The 13,398-nt window shown below is 49.1% G+C and overlaps 7 protein-coding genes across 7 annotated transcripts; 3 read left to right on the top strand and 4 right to left on the bottom strand.

Annotated features, from left to right (window-relative positions):
- Nucleotides 1–255: 255 nt before the first annotated feature.
- N7455_005993 (uncharacterized protein) lies at nt 256–1,248 on the bottom strand (the record flags this gene model as incomplete). Its single annotated transcript, XM_040956666.2, has 1 exon — nt 256–1,248. The coding sequence occupies one exon, from the start codon at nt 1,246–1,248 to the stop codon at nt 256–258; it is 993 nt and encodes a 330-aa protein (XP_040812944.1).
- A 727-nt stretch (nt 1,249–1,975) lies between these two features.
- N7455_005992 (uncharacterized protein) lies at nt 1,976–3,363 on the bottom strand (the record flags this gene model as incomplete). Its single annotated transcript, XM_040956565.2, has 5 exons — nt 1,976–2,299; nt 2,353–2,906; nt 2,961–3,010; nt 3,063–3,255; nt 3,315–3,363. 5 exons carry the CDS (start codon nt 3,361–3,363, stop codon nt 1,976–1,978), a joined length of 1,170 nt encoding a protein of 389 aa, XP_040812860.2.
- Nucleotides 3,364–3,613: 250 nt separating this feature from the next.
- N7455_005991 (MOSC domain protein) lies at nt 3,614–4,900 on the top strand (the record flags this gene model as incomplete). The annotated part of the gene is made up of 1 exon (XM_040956551.2): nt 3,614–4,900. One exon carries the CDS (start codon nt 3,614–3,616, stop codon nt 4,898–4,900), a length of 1,287 nt encoding a protein of 428 aa, XP_040812988.2.
- Nucleotides 4,901–5,610: 710 nt separating this feature from the next.
- On the bottom strand, nt 5,611–5,892 carry N7455_005990 (uncharacterized protein; the record flags this gene model as incomplete). Its single annotated transcript, XM_065605167.1, has 1 exon — nt 5,611–5,892. The coding sequence occupies one exon, from the start codon at nt 5,890–5,892 to the stop codon at nt 5,611–5,613; it is 282 nt and encodes a 93-aa protein (XP_065462067.1).
- A 348-nt stretch (nt 5,893–6,240) lies between these two features.
- N7455_005989 (nucleobase:cation symporter-2 family protein) lies at nt 6,241–8,146 on the bottom strand (the record flags this gene model as incomplete). The annotated part of the gene is made up of 4 exons (XM_040956668.2): nt 6,241–7,535; nt 7,603–7,782; nt 7,836–8,002; nt 8,055–8,146. 4 exons carry the CDS (start codon nt 8,144–8,146, stop codon nt 6,241–6,243), a joined length of 1,734 nt encoding a protein of 577 aa, XP_040812955.1.
- A 1,705-nt stretch (nt 8,147–9,851) lies between these two features.
- On the top strand, nt 9,852–10,181 carry N7455_005988 (uncharacterized protein; the record flags this gene model as incomplete). Its single annotated transcript, XM_065605166.1, has 1 exon — nt 9,852–10,181. The coding sequence occupies one exon, from the start codon at nt 9,852–9,854 to the stop codon at nt 10,179–10,181; it is 330 nt and encodes a 109-aa protein (XP_065462066.1).
- Nucleotides 10,182–10,501: 320 nt separating this feature from the next.
- Nucleotides 10,502–13,000, top strand: N7455_005987 (uncharacterized protein; the record flags this gene model as incomplete). Its single annotated transcript, XM_040956523.2, has 1 exon — nt 10,502–13,000. One exon carries the CDS (start codon nt 10,502–10,504, stop codon nt 12,998–13,000), a length of 2,499 nt encoding a protein of 832 aa, XP_040813016.2.
- Between the last annotated feature and the right edge of the window lie 398 nt (nt 13,001–13,398).

Raw genomic sequence — 13,398 nt, 5'->3', positions numbered from 1 at the left:
GACGTTTTCCGATTACAAATCCCATGGCCACAGAGGGCTTCCTACCTAATGGTCTATTTCATGTCACCATACTCTATATCTTGATGGTGAAAGCCTAACGCTTCTTAGCGCCAGGAGATGCTCCGAGCTACCCCTGATTTCGAATTTATTTCCATTCCTTACAATCGCTTACACGGCCTATCCTATAGGACTTTGACACTCCAAATATGCAGTTCCAAGCTTGCTTCGATATCATTATCATTATATTTTACACCGTCATAATGCTAATGAAGTCGCCCTCCCAGACTCCACAAACATCCTCCTCTGAACAACTTGACCTCCGACCGGCGGCGCCAAAAAGTCCTTCGGTTCAGCCTGCTCATAAGGCGAATCTTCACTGCGATCCGGCGTCTCAGGCGGCCTCTGCATCGAACAAAGAGGCAATGTATCGGCAATAGCGAGAGAAATAGGATGTCTGGAACCCTGGATGAGATCTACCAAACGACCAAGCACCGCAAACTCAAGTTTGAGTTTGAGCGAGTAAATGAATCCCTTTAGGGTGATTTGCACGGAGTATAAATTGGCGTATTCGAGACTCAAAAGCAGCAGATCCATCCCAATGATTGTGCAGTTGATCCCGATCAGCTGATACATGATGCTCCGTGCATCCGGACGCGAAGACACATCGGCACCAAGACGCAGCAGTTTAACTGTCTCAATCACATATAGCGTCGACAGCAGACTCTCTTGGATCGTGAACCCAGTCAGCTGGATCTTCTCCATGACGTTGTATCCATTCACCCAGGCGGCGTCACCGCTGTGGACTATGTTCGCGCCGTAAGTGAGGATCGTCGTGGGCACATGCAAGAGCAAGACATTTGCGACGATGAGCTGCAACACACGGCGCAGCATGCGCTCGTCCCGTAGCACAAGGTGGAGTCGTGAGTAGAGCACCACCGATTGGCCGGTCACCATGATCCACCAGCCGATAGTCAGGACAGTGACCGACAGCACGGAATCAGTCTGAGTAAAGAACTTCATCAGGAAGCCAATTGAGTATGGTACGACGCCGAGCACTCCTGAGACAAGCAGGGACCAGAAATAGAGCCCGCGCCACCGACGGAAGGTAGCTGGGACGAGTATAACCAGCTCAGCGACGTTGTAGCATGATAATCCGATGAAAGTGACGAGGATCATCTGTAGTATTTCACCCTCTTTCGCGAGGGAGCCGGATATCCCATCCAGCAGGTCCTGGGGAACGTTGGACATTGTTGTCGAAGAGACTCATTCGGGGCTTTGGGGGGGGGGGGGGGGGGGGGAGGAGCTATATGAGCGACCGGACTCGAGGAGAGAGTCTGGTTCACCCTGTTTGGTATGTCCACATATTCTTATGGACAAACGGGCGAAATGGAGGAATTTTCAAGAAGAAAAAGAAGAAAAAGAAGAAAGGCGACAAGACGAAAATGCGAAAGAGTGAATGCAGTGTGGGATGTGGACTGGTCGTACAGGTCAATGCCGCGTCATGCAGACTAATTTTTGGACTCGTTTCGAGTGAAAGAGAAACAAACGAAAGAAGCCTCGGGTTTCAAGGGTGTTCACAGGATCATAAGGTGCTCATAGTGTGTTTCATGGGGGTGTTCAACTTGGTCAAACCTTAGGAAGTCTGGGGTATGGGGGGAAGGGGGAGGCGTCAATTCCAATCACATTATGGTCCGGCATCGGAGCCTCCGAGATTAATTCGCTAAATTCCACCTTAATGGTAAGGAATTGGAAAGGATTCGAGGGATTTGATTTAGTGGGCTATTTTCATCCTTGCATGTGAGAAAGACAATGGTCCATAAACGAATAACTAGTTAACCCAAAAATAGATACATGTCCACAGGTAGATGAAAGAGATGCCCAACAAAGATATGAACAAAAAAAAAAAGACGTAGTATTCTCTACTATCATCTTATGATTCTAATAAGCTAATAATTGTTCAAAATAATATATGAGTTCACGATTGATTCGTGTTCAGAGTTGCCTCGGCTGTCCATGGGACATCTTCCTCGGAGTCTTCATCCTGACTGTCGGCTACTTCCTCCACTTTCCGTTTTTTGCTTGGTGCCTGTACAGGCTGGTCTGGTGACACCGGCTTAGATGGTAATGGGCTTGGAGACTTCAATTCTGGAGATGGTGGTGCAGAAGACAGCACAGAGGATATCGGTGAAGGAGTCGGAGTAGGAGGATCATAATACTCAAAGTCGGGAGGAGACTTGGCCAAGGGACTCAAAGGCTCGGAGGGTAGGGATTCCTTTCTCTCTATTTCATAAAGACCATCCTAGGCAAATTAGAAACACAATCGCATGCAGCAGTCCAAAGACATCGACATACCGGTTCAATGCGAAACGCAACGAGTAGCTCCTCGGCTTGCTCAGGCAATGACTTACCCGCGCGCTTCTCAACCTCTGCGAATCGCTCATCTGGCAGGTCACGATAGACCGCAATGCGTGTTTGCACACTGGCCTCCCATGCGCTGCCGGACAAGAGCGGCTGGAGAACCGCGTGAGACTGAGGCTTGATCTTCGTATGGGATTGGTTAATAGTTAACACGGCGATATTCCTCGCGGCGAGTCTGGCCAGATGCGTGGCTAGCTCGCTGGCAATGTTCCATTTGCGGTTGAGCAGCCATTGTAGGTGTGCTTTATCAGTTATTTTGCCCTCGGCAAGCTGATCCTTGAGCTCTTGGGCGCTGGGGAAGTAAGCGGGGAATAAATTCGACACAGAGTCGACAACAATAAGGTTTGTTTCCGACGGTGGGAAGCCTTTTGGCGGACGTGCCAGCAGGGCTATAAGATGGGCTAGCGTATGCGCCCGGAAATAGATAAAGTCATCGAGGTTAACGGACATCTCCTCGAGCCGGGGACTAGGCAAGGGACATCCCGTATCTAACGGTGTGAGTAGGACAGCGCAGCTGACTCGGGGAACTGGCAGGAACATACCAATCCAGACTACTTTGCCGTCGCGTAGTGCATTACATGCAATATTCAACCTGTAAACGGATCAGAACGGACTCTAGCGGTGTGCATAGGGGGTGCACTCACGCCAGCGAGGTCTTCCCGGCTCCTGGGGGTCCAAATAATTCCGTAACATGTCCACGCAAGATGCCGCCTTGATTGGGCTGGTCTGGGAGGTCATTCAGAGCCTCGTCCAGACGCGCCAAACCCGTCGCGATCGGGTCGCGGGTGGCGGCCGACGCGTTGAGGGACTGCGACGCTGAGATCGAGACCACGGGCGCTGGGGAATAGTTCAATGTCTGTTTGTTTTTTTCTAAAGCATTTGGAGAAATTACTTACGCGTGTCTTCGTCAAACCCTTCGAGACCGTCGAGACCGAGAAGGTCCATGTTGATGCTCATGGGTGCATCAGGATGGCTGGCAGCAAAGCCAATGCAAAGACAATTTAATAGAAAAATAAGAAAATAAATTCACGCTCTAATGCTGTATTCAATCTCATCCTAAAAATGACACATAAAATGCCATCATAAAGCACCTGGACAGGGCAGTGGGATGTTGACGGGTCGGATATCCGAGAGTGCGCTTTTTTTTTCCCCTTCCCGATCTCGATCTCGATCTCGAGTCCTACATACTTCACCAATGTCCAATGTCGACAATTCCCTCGGGGGAGGTATTCTCCCGAATTCGATCATCCTATTATTTCTGTCTGTGCTTGTTCTTGTTCTAAAAACACTGAAGACATTGAAAACTCCAATCAATCCCAAAGGATGTCGCCGCCTAGGACTGCCGCCAGGCCAAAGCAACCTGCACGATGAATTCGACTCAAAGTACAGCCAGGGTCAACCCAGCGATCAAGATGATCATGGCCGCCCATCCTGGCGCGTAAAAGCACTGTTCAGCTACCCGCTCAAATCCTGCGGAGCGGTCGAGCTGCAAGTCTCGAACGTCGTACAAACCGGGCTTGAATTTGATAGACAATTCGTTTTTGCGGAGTATAACAATGACGAATGGAACATTCGCACCCTGCGTAATGCAGGCTTCAACCGCTTAGCCTTGATCCATCCCGAGATCTGGGTTCCTGACCCGTCTGCCTCAGATTATGATGCAGACCTGCCGGAAGTCAAGTCGCAGGGTGTGCTGTTGATATCGTATCCACGAATGCCGCCAGCAGGATGGAAGGGCCTGCCCATCAAGGTGGGCATGGCACTCAAATTGCTCAAAAGCCAACAGACGTTCCAAGCCCCGCTGCTTCCACCCGCGGACTCCAAGTTCCCACTGGTCGCAGTCAAGATCTGGAAAGACAAGCCTCTAGCTTATGACTACGGCAGACTGCTTCCAGCATCGTTACACGCATATCTAGGATCCGACCCATCAAAAAGCACCCTGACCCTCTTCCGCGCCAGTGCACCCCATTCACGGCAGATCTTCCGCAACGCGCCGCGCAAAGCAGACCTGGGCTTCCAGCCAAACACAGCCTTTGCAGACGCGTATCCAATCCACCTGCTCAGCATCTCCAGTCACCGGGACGTAGCAGCACGCTGCGCCTACGCAATCCCCCGACTGAGCATCCGCCGCTTCCGTGCAAACATCATCGTCCAAGGCCCGTCTGCTTTTGAGGAAGATTACTGGAAGCGGGTTGCTATTGGCGGCACGGAGATCCACGCTTCTTGTCGGACTGTTCGGTGCCGACTTCCTAATGTTGATCCTCTTTCTGGGGATAGACATAAGGCTGAGCCGGATCGGACGCTGAAGTCGTATCGGCGGATTGATGATGGGGATCGGACCAATGCGTGTTTGGGGATGCAGCTTGTTCCTGCAAAGGAGGAGTTTGTCTTGAGGGTTGGGGATTCCGTGGAGGTACTTGAGACCGGTGAGCACCAGTATATTAAGATGTTAGCTCCTGGGGAGAAGGTTGAGGGAGTGTAGACAAGTTCCACAAAAGTAGTATGTATCACTCTGTACTATATATTGTCAAAGTTGTATTCTAGATCAACTGCTGAAAAGAGATATTTTAACTATGTATGTGCTATGATCTTCAGGCAGAAGCCGGGGAAGCTTCAGGCATCAATGCTTCCTATTTTGGGCAAGGATCCAGCCCTGGAAGGAGGTCTCCTGTCATGGATCTCTAGGTAGTGGGTAGACCAGCCATTCCACGGTTAGCTACTCTGCTTGATTGAGCAGATCGAGTTAAGTCACTTTGGCTGTATACTACGTAGTTGTTTGCAGTTATCCATCGTAACAACCATCACCCCCGTACAATATTCCATGCTTTGTTGTCAATCCTTGGCAGTTGTCCCTACCACCTCATCCCTCATATCCATTTACTTCATTGATCCTCGCTCTATTCGCTATTTGTCAAAATGACAGAGCCAATCTCCCGTACCGAAGCAAGACAAAAATCCGCAGACATCAAAAAGAAACAATCCGAGATCCTTGCAGGACTCCCTCCAAACACCCTCCACATCAGCCTCTATATCCGCTCGGACCCACCCCTCCCAAACGACTTCCACTGAGCCTTCTATCTCCACAAAGGCACCAGCTCCACACCCGGAGGAGCCAAATATCATGCACGAGGCATCGGCGGCGGGTGGATTGCCGGACATGAGACTACAACGGGGATCTTCACAGAGAATTTCCTATGCGTGATAATTCAGATCGCAACGATTCCTCCATCGGCGCACGAGCGTGTGGATGAGGTCATGCGGAGCTACGATGAGTCTCTTAACTCGATTCCGGGGATCACTTGTCGCGTGTGGATACTCACGGTGCTGCGGATACTTGTTGACGAAGGGTTTGTGCACTGTGGTATTGGGGAGTTGGAGAAGGATTGCTTTGGGTTTGGGAATGAGCATAGCGCGACGGCTAGTGTTAATGAGCAGCCTCGTCCGGTCGTCAAGTCGCGGGTTTCCTCTTGACATGGCAATAGATATGAGTTGGGATTACATACATTCAAAGCACTCGGCATCATGGGTGATGTTGTTAGGACAGCCCTGGAGGAACTCAATACATAATAACAGAATCCGACATAAGAGGAGTTTACCAATCAAAAAAGTAACCTCATTTGAACAGGAAATATAACTTTGCGCTGTTGTTATTGGGTGGGATGCACCGAGAGGTTGCTAGTCCTTATTTATAGAGTGCAGGAAAGATATCGCAAGGGAATATCAACATAAAATTGCAATATAGGTATTAAAAAATCGCTAAAAAGGGCAAAGCTAGCCCCACGCAAACTCCATATATAACAGAACTGTACAAGGCCCCCAAGATCAAGCACTCTTAATAGCCGGTGACGACTGCTCAGGACCACTAATCTGTGCACGGCCGTCATCAGAGTCGGTCGACTCAAAGATGGGAGGAACATCATCGGGCTCGTCGGGAATGAAGAGGTTAAGGAAGATACCGAGAAGCGCACAGATAGCGAATCCGTTCTCCATGACCAGATCGACAGCATTGATCAAGCCTTCTAGAGCATGGTTGTCACCCGAGTAGGTGAAGAAGTAAGAGAACCATTCCGGCAGGAGTGTAACACCCATTCCAATTGAGAAGCTAGCCGTGAGAATGAACCGGTTGCGACGAGTGGGATCGACAGACCCAATGATGCGCAGACCACTGACTGCCACGGAACTGAAGAGGAAAGCAGTCATACCACCAAGGACGGAGCTGGGGATTGCAACCAGCGCAGCGGCGAACTTGGAGAAAATGCCCATGATAACCAAGAAGAAGCAACAGCAGTAGCCAGCGGTGCGGTTAGCGCATTTCGTCAGCGCAATCACACCGTTGTTCTGCGCGAAGACGGACATAGGGCTAATGGTCATCAAGCCGGCCAAGAGACAGGTGATGCCGTTACCCAAGACTCCGCCTTGAATTCGGGAATCGAAGGTACCACCCTCGACCTGGAGTCGGGAGACATCACACGTCGCCGTGATATCACCAATAGACTCCATCATGATAACGATGTATAACGCGAGCAACGGCAGGATGAGCGGGGGGTACACGGACAGCGGGAAAGTGTGGACCCAAGCGAAAGAAGCCACTGGTGCAGCAGCGATACCGGAAGAATCGAAGTAGTTGCACGCGGCAGCGACAATCGAGCCAACCAACAAGCCAACAATGACGGAGCAACTCTTAAGAATGGGAGGACCCCATCGCTCGCAGATGATAATCGTCACGAAAACCAGGAATCCCAGTCCAATGAATTCGGGGCTTCCCCAGGGTAGAGGGTGCGGGGCGCTGGCGCTGGGGCACATTGCGCGGGCAGAGGGGTCAGCACCACAGGATGAGCCACCGGCCCAATCCTGCATAGCGGACTTGATGAGCGAAGCACCGATCAGAAGAACGGTTGGACCAGTGACGAGTGGGGGGAAGACGCGGGCAAGAATCTTGCTGCTCATGAAGGACATGCCAATTTCGAGGAGGGAGCAGAGACATGATGTGCCAAGGAGTGCGCCGTAGCCTTTTGGACAAGGGAGCCGAGTTCCATCTTCGAGGGAGGGACAGTATCCCGATTTATACATTTGGGCGAAGGCGCCTTGAGCGACTGTGATTGTTGAGAAAGATGTACCTGTTTGAACCAATTAGCATCAGAAGCTGGGTTTCTGAGGAATACATGTAGAGGGGGAAGCTCTTACCAACGACTGACAGTAGACCCGTTCCGATATAGTATTTTGTTCCCTTGATATGGAACCTGAACATTTGAACAGCACTCAACAGGCCTGAGACGATCAACGAAGTCGAAACTAGATACTGGTAGAGCTCATCACCGAAGTGGGCCCCACCTGAGCCGCCGAGCAAAATGGGTGGTGAAATCACTGGTTCTCTTTAGAATTTGCTTGTATATTCTGTAGGTACCTCTGGTACTCACCACCAGCCAGCATTGCAAGAGCATGCTGCAACCCCAGAATCAATGCGAGAACGACTGGCACGCGATCATCGAGACCGAAGAACGGGGCAGATTTCCGAGCTCGCTTTGTGAACGGTAGTCGTGGGATAAAAAGGTATCCATAGTCGTAGTCGCCTAGTAGGCCCTCTCTGTTGATTGTAAGTCAAGGTCCCCTCCACAAGGCAGCATTTGAAGTCATACCGTGTAGTGAAAGTCTTAACGGCATATCGGAATTTGTCGCTAATTGTGCGCTTGGGCGTATGATCGGGGCCAATCTGATCTGGACCGTCCATCTTGAATGTCCAATATAATGAATATAGATATTGAACTATCAGGGACAGACGTCGGGTTTATATTTAAAGATTTGCAAAAAAAAAAAAAAAAAAAAAACCCCGAACTTCGGTAACTCTAAAATTCCAGCCCACCTGTGGACAGATTCGGGGGAGATGACTAAAACCAAAACGAATCCACAGTGGACACTCTGGGCAGTCTGTTATCGGACAAATAGGCAATTAGAGAGATCAAAGGGCAAAAAGGGCAATTAGCAAGAGCATCGCATAACCTGGTGGCCGCTTGTCTATGTCTGGTTAGTTCCCCCGCCTTATCTAGACCCGAGTGGGAGTTGGGCCAATTATAGAAGAGGATCAATTTATCCAAGTGGAGAAAAGATAAGGATATACCAGGGGGTCCACTGCTCTGTTTACCTAGCCATGTTCCCGACTTCCCCCATATTATGTGTTTCGAGACTGTCAGAGTTGTGTATCCCATATGGATTCACATAGATTTAGATGGATAGCGGAGCCAATGCAAGACACCTCATTGGTAAAGCATTATACCGGCAGTCTCCTATGTACCAAATGCATGTATCCCGCCTCCACAACCCGGAAACGATCGAACGTTCTCTGCTATCTTACCTAGGTAGGGTTTATCCGAGATCTGATAGTCGGAGGGTGCCGTGGACAATATGGGAGGTGGAACACTCCGACCTCACATCAGATTCACGCCCTTATCAAACCGCCATTAGGTCATTAGATACTGTGATATTCGATACTTTGTGGCGATCATATAGGATCAGACGTTACGATTGTCTCGACGGTCGACTTGTTCCCGCGGTCATACCTGCATGGAGATAATGGTTAGGCGCGTACTACCTATGTAGGTAGGTACTAGGTAACGTCGGTATACTTTAGGGTCGGAAATCCCGCGTCTTTCCAGAAACCTTAGAAAGTATATCCCCACTAGCATTCAATGGGGCTTCATCTGCGACTCTATTTTCTTGTCTTTTAGCAATGTTAAGCTTGACAGATGGCTATGATATATCATCATCATCTCTTCCTCTGCACAGCATCATTTCTTATTATTAAAAACTAGTCACTACCTACACTACTATATGTGTTGCATGTAGTTTTCTACTGAAGAAGTCACCTACAGCAAGGTTTTATCTAGTTTAAGCAAAGGGCTAACGATGGCTGCAGGATTCGAATGCACCCACGAACGGAATTGATAAAGGAAGGTCTTGATCTAAGAAAGATGTCAAGAAAGTTCTAGTCCATCGCCTTAGACTACTCGGCCAAACCGCCGTAATTGATATCTTTCGTCTCCAAATTGTGCGCTATGAATAAAGGCTTAAGAAATGTATCTTTTGTGTGTAACCCCCTAATTATATATAGTAAAGTCATCTACTATACATCCATGGATATGTATATGTAGCTTATGCCCAATAGGCGAGGCTACATGGAGCGGCTGAAATTGAGGGGTAACAGCCCCCAAGAGGGTTTAGCAACATCCATAGGGAAGGCCTTCTACCTGTCTTGCACATACAATAATCTCGTGTTTTCCAATCATTGTACTGTTCAATTTATCTTATCCCACCACTAGGATCGGGCCCCATGGACCCTCTCACAGCCATCGGCCTTGCTGGTAACAATCCTTACGTTCATTGACTTTTCCTATAAAGTCATTTCCGGGGTTAATAAGGTCCTTTCTACCCCAAATGGAATGACTCCCGAGAACGAACGCCTGAGTGTTTTGGTAGAAGATTTGAATGTTGTCACACGAGATTTGGTCACAGACATCCCCGCCCGGACTGAAAACGAAAAGCAACTCTGCGCTGTGGCTGCAAACTGCCATGCATTGCCAGGGGAGCTCTATCAAATTCTCCGACGTTTGAAAGTGGGAAATAAGAACTCGAAATGGGAGGGCCTGGTTGTGAAGTGGCACAGCACGCGGAAGGAGAAGGAGATTGATTCCATCGAGCGACGATTGAATGGGTATCAATCTCAGATTTTGATTCGATTGCAAGTCATGTTCAGGTTCGTCCTTGGGTGAAATTATTAAGGGCAGGAGATACTGAGAGGAAGCTAGTCAGAAAACCGATGAGCAGAGGCATTTAGTCAATGACCAGCTAGAGTCCCTTCGAAGTGAGGGCAAGGCACTTCGAAACCAGACCACGTCCCGGCTAGACGAGTTTACACCAGACTATTTCGACACTTGTGGATTCCCTTCAGTCGGCTCCAGCACAAGATGCAGCATACGGTTCCAAAGAGGGACCCTTGGCGGAATTGGGCTCTTCATTGTCCAAATTCCAGGCCGTGACGACTTCAATATCACGACAAAACAAGCTTCTAAAGCGCTTGGCTTTTACATCCATGTACATCCGCGAGAACAACATTGAAAATGTCAAAAGTGGGACCTTCGAGTGGATGGTCGACGAAGAATATCAATCGGCAGATGATCAGAATGGCTCTTCTATCGAGTCAGGAGAAATTGAGACTATGATAAAGAGGGAGGATTATGAGCAAGAGCGGAAGAAGCAGGAAGCCTTGCGAATATATACTCGAGAGAAGTTTCTCACCTGGCTCAACTCTGGTGGTCACATCTTCCACATATCGGGCAAGGCAGGATCTGGGAAATCCACTTTAATGAAGTTTCTTGCCAGGTCGTCTCGGGTCAAGAAAGAATTAGAAAGTTGGGCTGGGGGTCGACCCTTGATTTTTGTTCGATTCTTCTTCTGGAATTCAGGAGATAAGGCACAGATGTCTCTCGAGGGCCTGTATCGAAGTCTGCTGTTTGAAACATGCAGACAAATCCCGAATATAATGCCTCAGCTCTTCCCTGAGTTCTGGCAGAGTTCTAATTCTGGACTAGCTCCGATTTGTTTTGATGAAGTCAAGGAAGCGTTTAATCAACTGATCCAGGAAGCAAGCTCTTCGAAAAGCTATTTCTGTTTCTTTATTGATGATCTGGACGAGTTTGAGGGTGACGAGCTCGACCACTGGCGGCTTTCTCAAGATCTCAAGTCTTGGACAGCACAAGCGGAGAATGTCAAGCTTTGTGTCAGCAGTCGCCCTCATATCCCCTTTATCCAGTCATTCGCGAACAACTTAAACCATCAAATTAGTATTCACGAGCTCACTCGGGAGGATATTTTCAATTTCAGTGTGGGGGACATGTTTGAAAAGGACCCCAACTTCGATCGCGTCAATGACGTTTATAAAGACTTGGTGACTGAGGTTGTGGAGGCGTCTGACGGGGTATTTCTATGGGCAAGGCTGGCTATGCGCTCCCTGTTGAAAAGTGTAGGGTACCAGGGCAGCGAGAAAGACTTGAAAAGGAAGCTTCACTTGATACCCAAGGGGTTGGATGAGCTGCTTGACCAGATCCTTGGCTCTATCGATCCAGACGATCAGCTTCTCTCAGATCAATTGTTTCTCTTAACGACTGCCAATTTCTGCCCGTGGCAACCAGTAGTCCAGAATGCGATAGCATATTCATGGCTCGAGGACCTTGACGATTTGGGCTTTCCACATGAACTACAGATGCGACCATGCACAGAGACCGAAATCAATGAGCGACTTGAGCGTACCTCGTGTGTGTTGGACCGCCTTTCTCGAGGCCTGCTAGAGATGACCCGAAAGCGCAGCCATCCAAGGGACGGGCACAATTACTTCAGTTATGAAGTGCAGTTTCTCCACCGCAGTGTCCGCGACTATATTGTGAACACCCGAGAAGTGCAAATGCGAGCTCGTCTGCCAGACTTTGATGTTTACTCAGGGATATCTCGATTGCTACTTGCAGAATTCAAATTTGCGCGATTCACACTGCACGATATCCGACCGGAAGTATGGAGAGAAAGTGGAGCTTTAAGATTGGCCTTTGATAGTCTTTTTGACGTGATGTGGGCTGCTCATTATAACGACGGATACGACATGCCGTCGGGTTTTCTCGAGGAGGCCAGTCATATCGTTCAGCATCACACCCAAACGGCAGAATCAAGCACACATCTCCGCCCCGCAAATGAGTTCCCAGAGCCCAAAGGTCACATTTGGGGGCGCAATTTGCACCGCGTCGGTCGCCAATGGTTCACATCAAGGGATTCAAACCATTCTCCCGACTTTTTATGTGAAGTTGTGTACCGTGGTTTACGCCAGTTTCTCTCGCCGGAATTGATGGGCTACTTGAGGCAGCAGAACTCGACTTCAGGTCCAAACTTACTCCTTGTTGCTACTCAAGTCAAAAGCTTCAAGTTTGTACAGCAGCTTTTACATGAGGGACGGACCCCCGGAGAGATGGTGCCCATGGAGCCGATACACACCATAACTGACACCGAGAATTTCGTAACCATCCCAGCCCCGAAAGCTATAGTTTCTGTGTGGCTAATCTTCCTGTATCGCTTGGTCGATGGTTATTTATTGGCCTGTTCCACCGACGACTCAGAATATCGATGTCTTGAGGAATTCTTGAATCAGGACGTTGATCAAGATGTGCAGTTTTTGGCAATTTTTGTCTCCCCCAAAAAGAACAAACCGCCGGAGGACGACCAGGTCCTGGGGGAAGATAGCGGCGAATCGGACGAAAGAGTGGCATTTGATTTGCTGGAATTCTTAGAGTTAGCGAAACCATTCAACATGGAGGCTCTTCGCCCGAAACTTTCGATCAAGGGAACTCAAGAAGACAGACCAGAGGTGACACCCATTTCCGGGCATCCAATTCCCTATCAACGAGGCCGCCTGTCCAAGGTGCTTGAAGAAATAGTAGCCACGGGCAAGACCAGTGGACATCGTGCATTTGAACAGTACGCCTGTCTCGAAAGTGTCATCGCCTCCTCCGAGCGGTTGGACGTGCCGTTGGCTTTCCGAATTACCTAAACCATAGCTGGATTTTACATCGCCGATAAGATCAAAGATGCCAGGAATGGAGATTGTAATTATTTTTTTAGAGAAACTGTACAGAGAGATAGAAGGCCGTCTGACTCAGGAGTCGATAAGATTCTGGGCAAGTACGTTATTTCACACATTCCGGTGTACATCGTACTTTATCTGGACGTCGTCATATCCGGCCATTATTCAGAGAAGGGGCCCCGGACGGGGGGCTCGGGAAAACCGTTCAGAAATGTAACCTGTAAGGAACGCTGATCTCCTTCTATCCCTAGAAATCCCGAGGATCAAAATATAACCCTTTGAAGTAACATCCACTCCGTGGAACCCGGCCCAGCCCTAGATGGACCCCAGGGTCTGCTGGGAAAGATGCTGACATAAACATATTT

The sequence above is a fragment of the Penicillium solitum genome (assembly GCF_028829755.1).
Source record: "Penicillium solitum strain IBT 25940 chromosome Unknown utg000003l_segment0_segment0, whole genome shotgun sequence".
NCBI classification, from domain to species: Eukaryota; Fungi; Ascomycota; class Eurotiomycetes; order Eurotiales; family Aspergillaceae; genus Penicillium; species Penicillium solitum.
The sequence above is the reverse complement of the archived record's forward strand: the minus strand, read 5'-3'. Positions and strand labels throughout refer to the sequence as shown.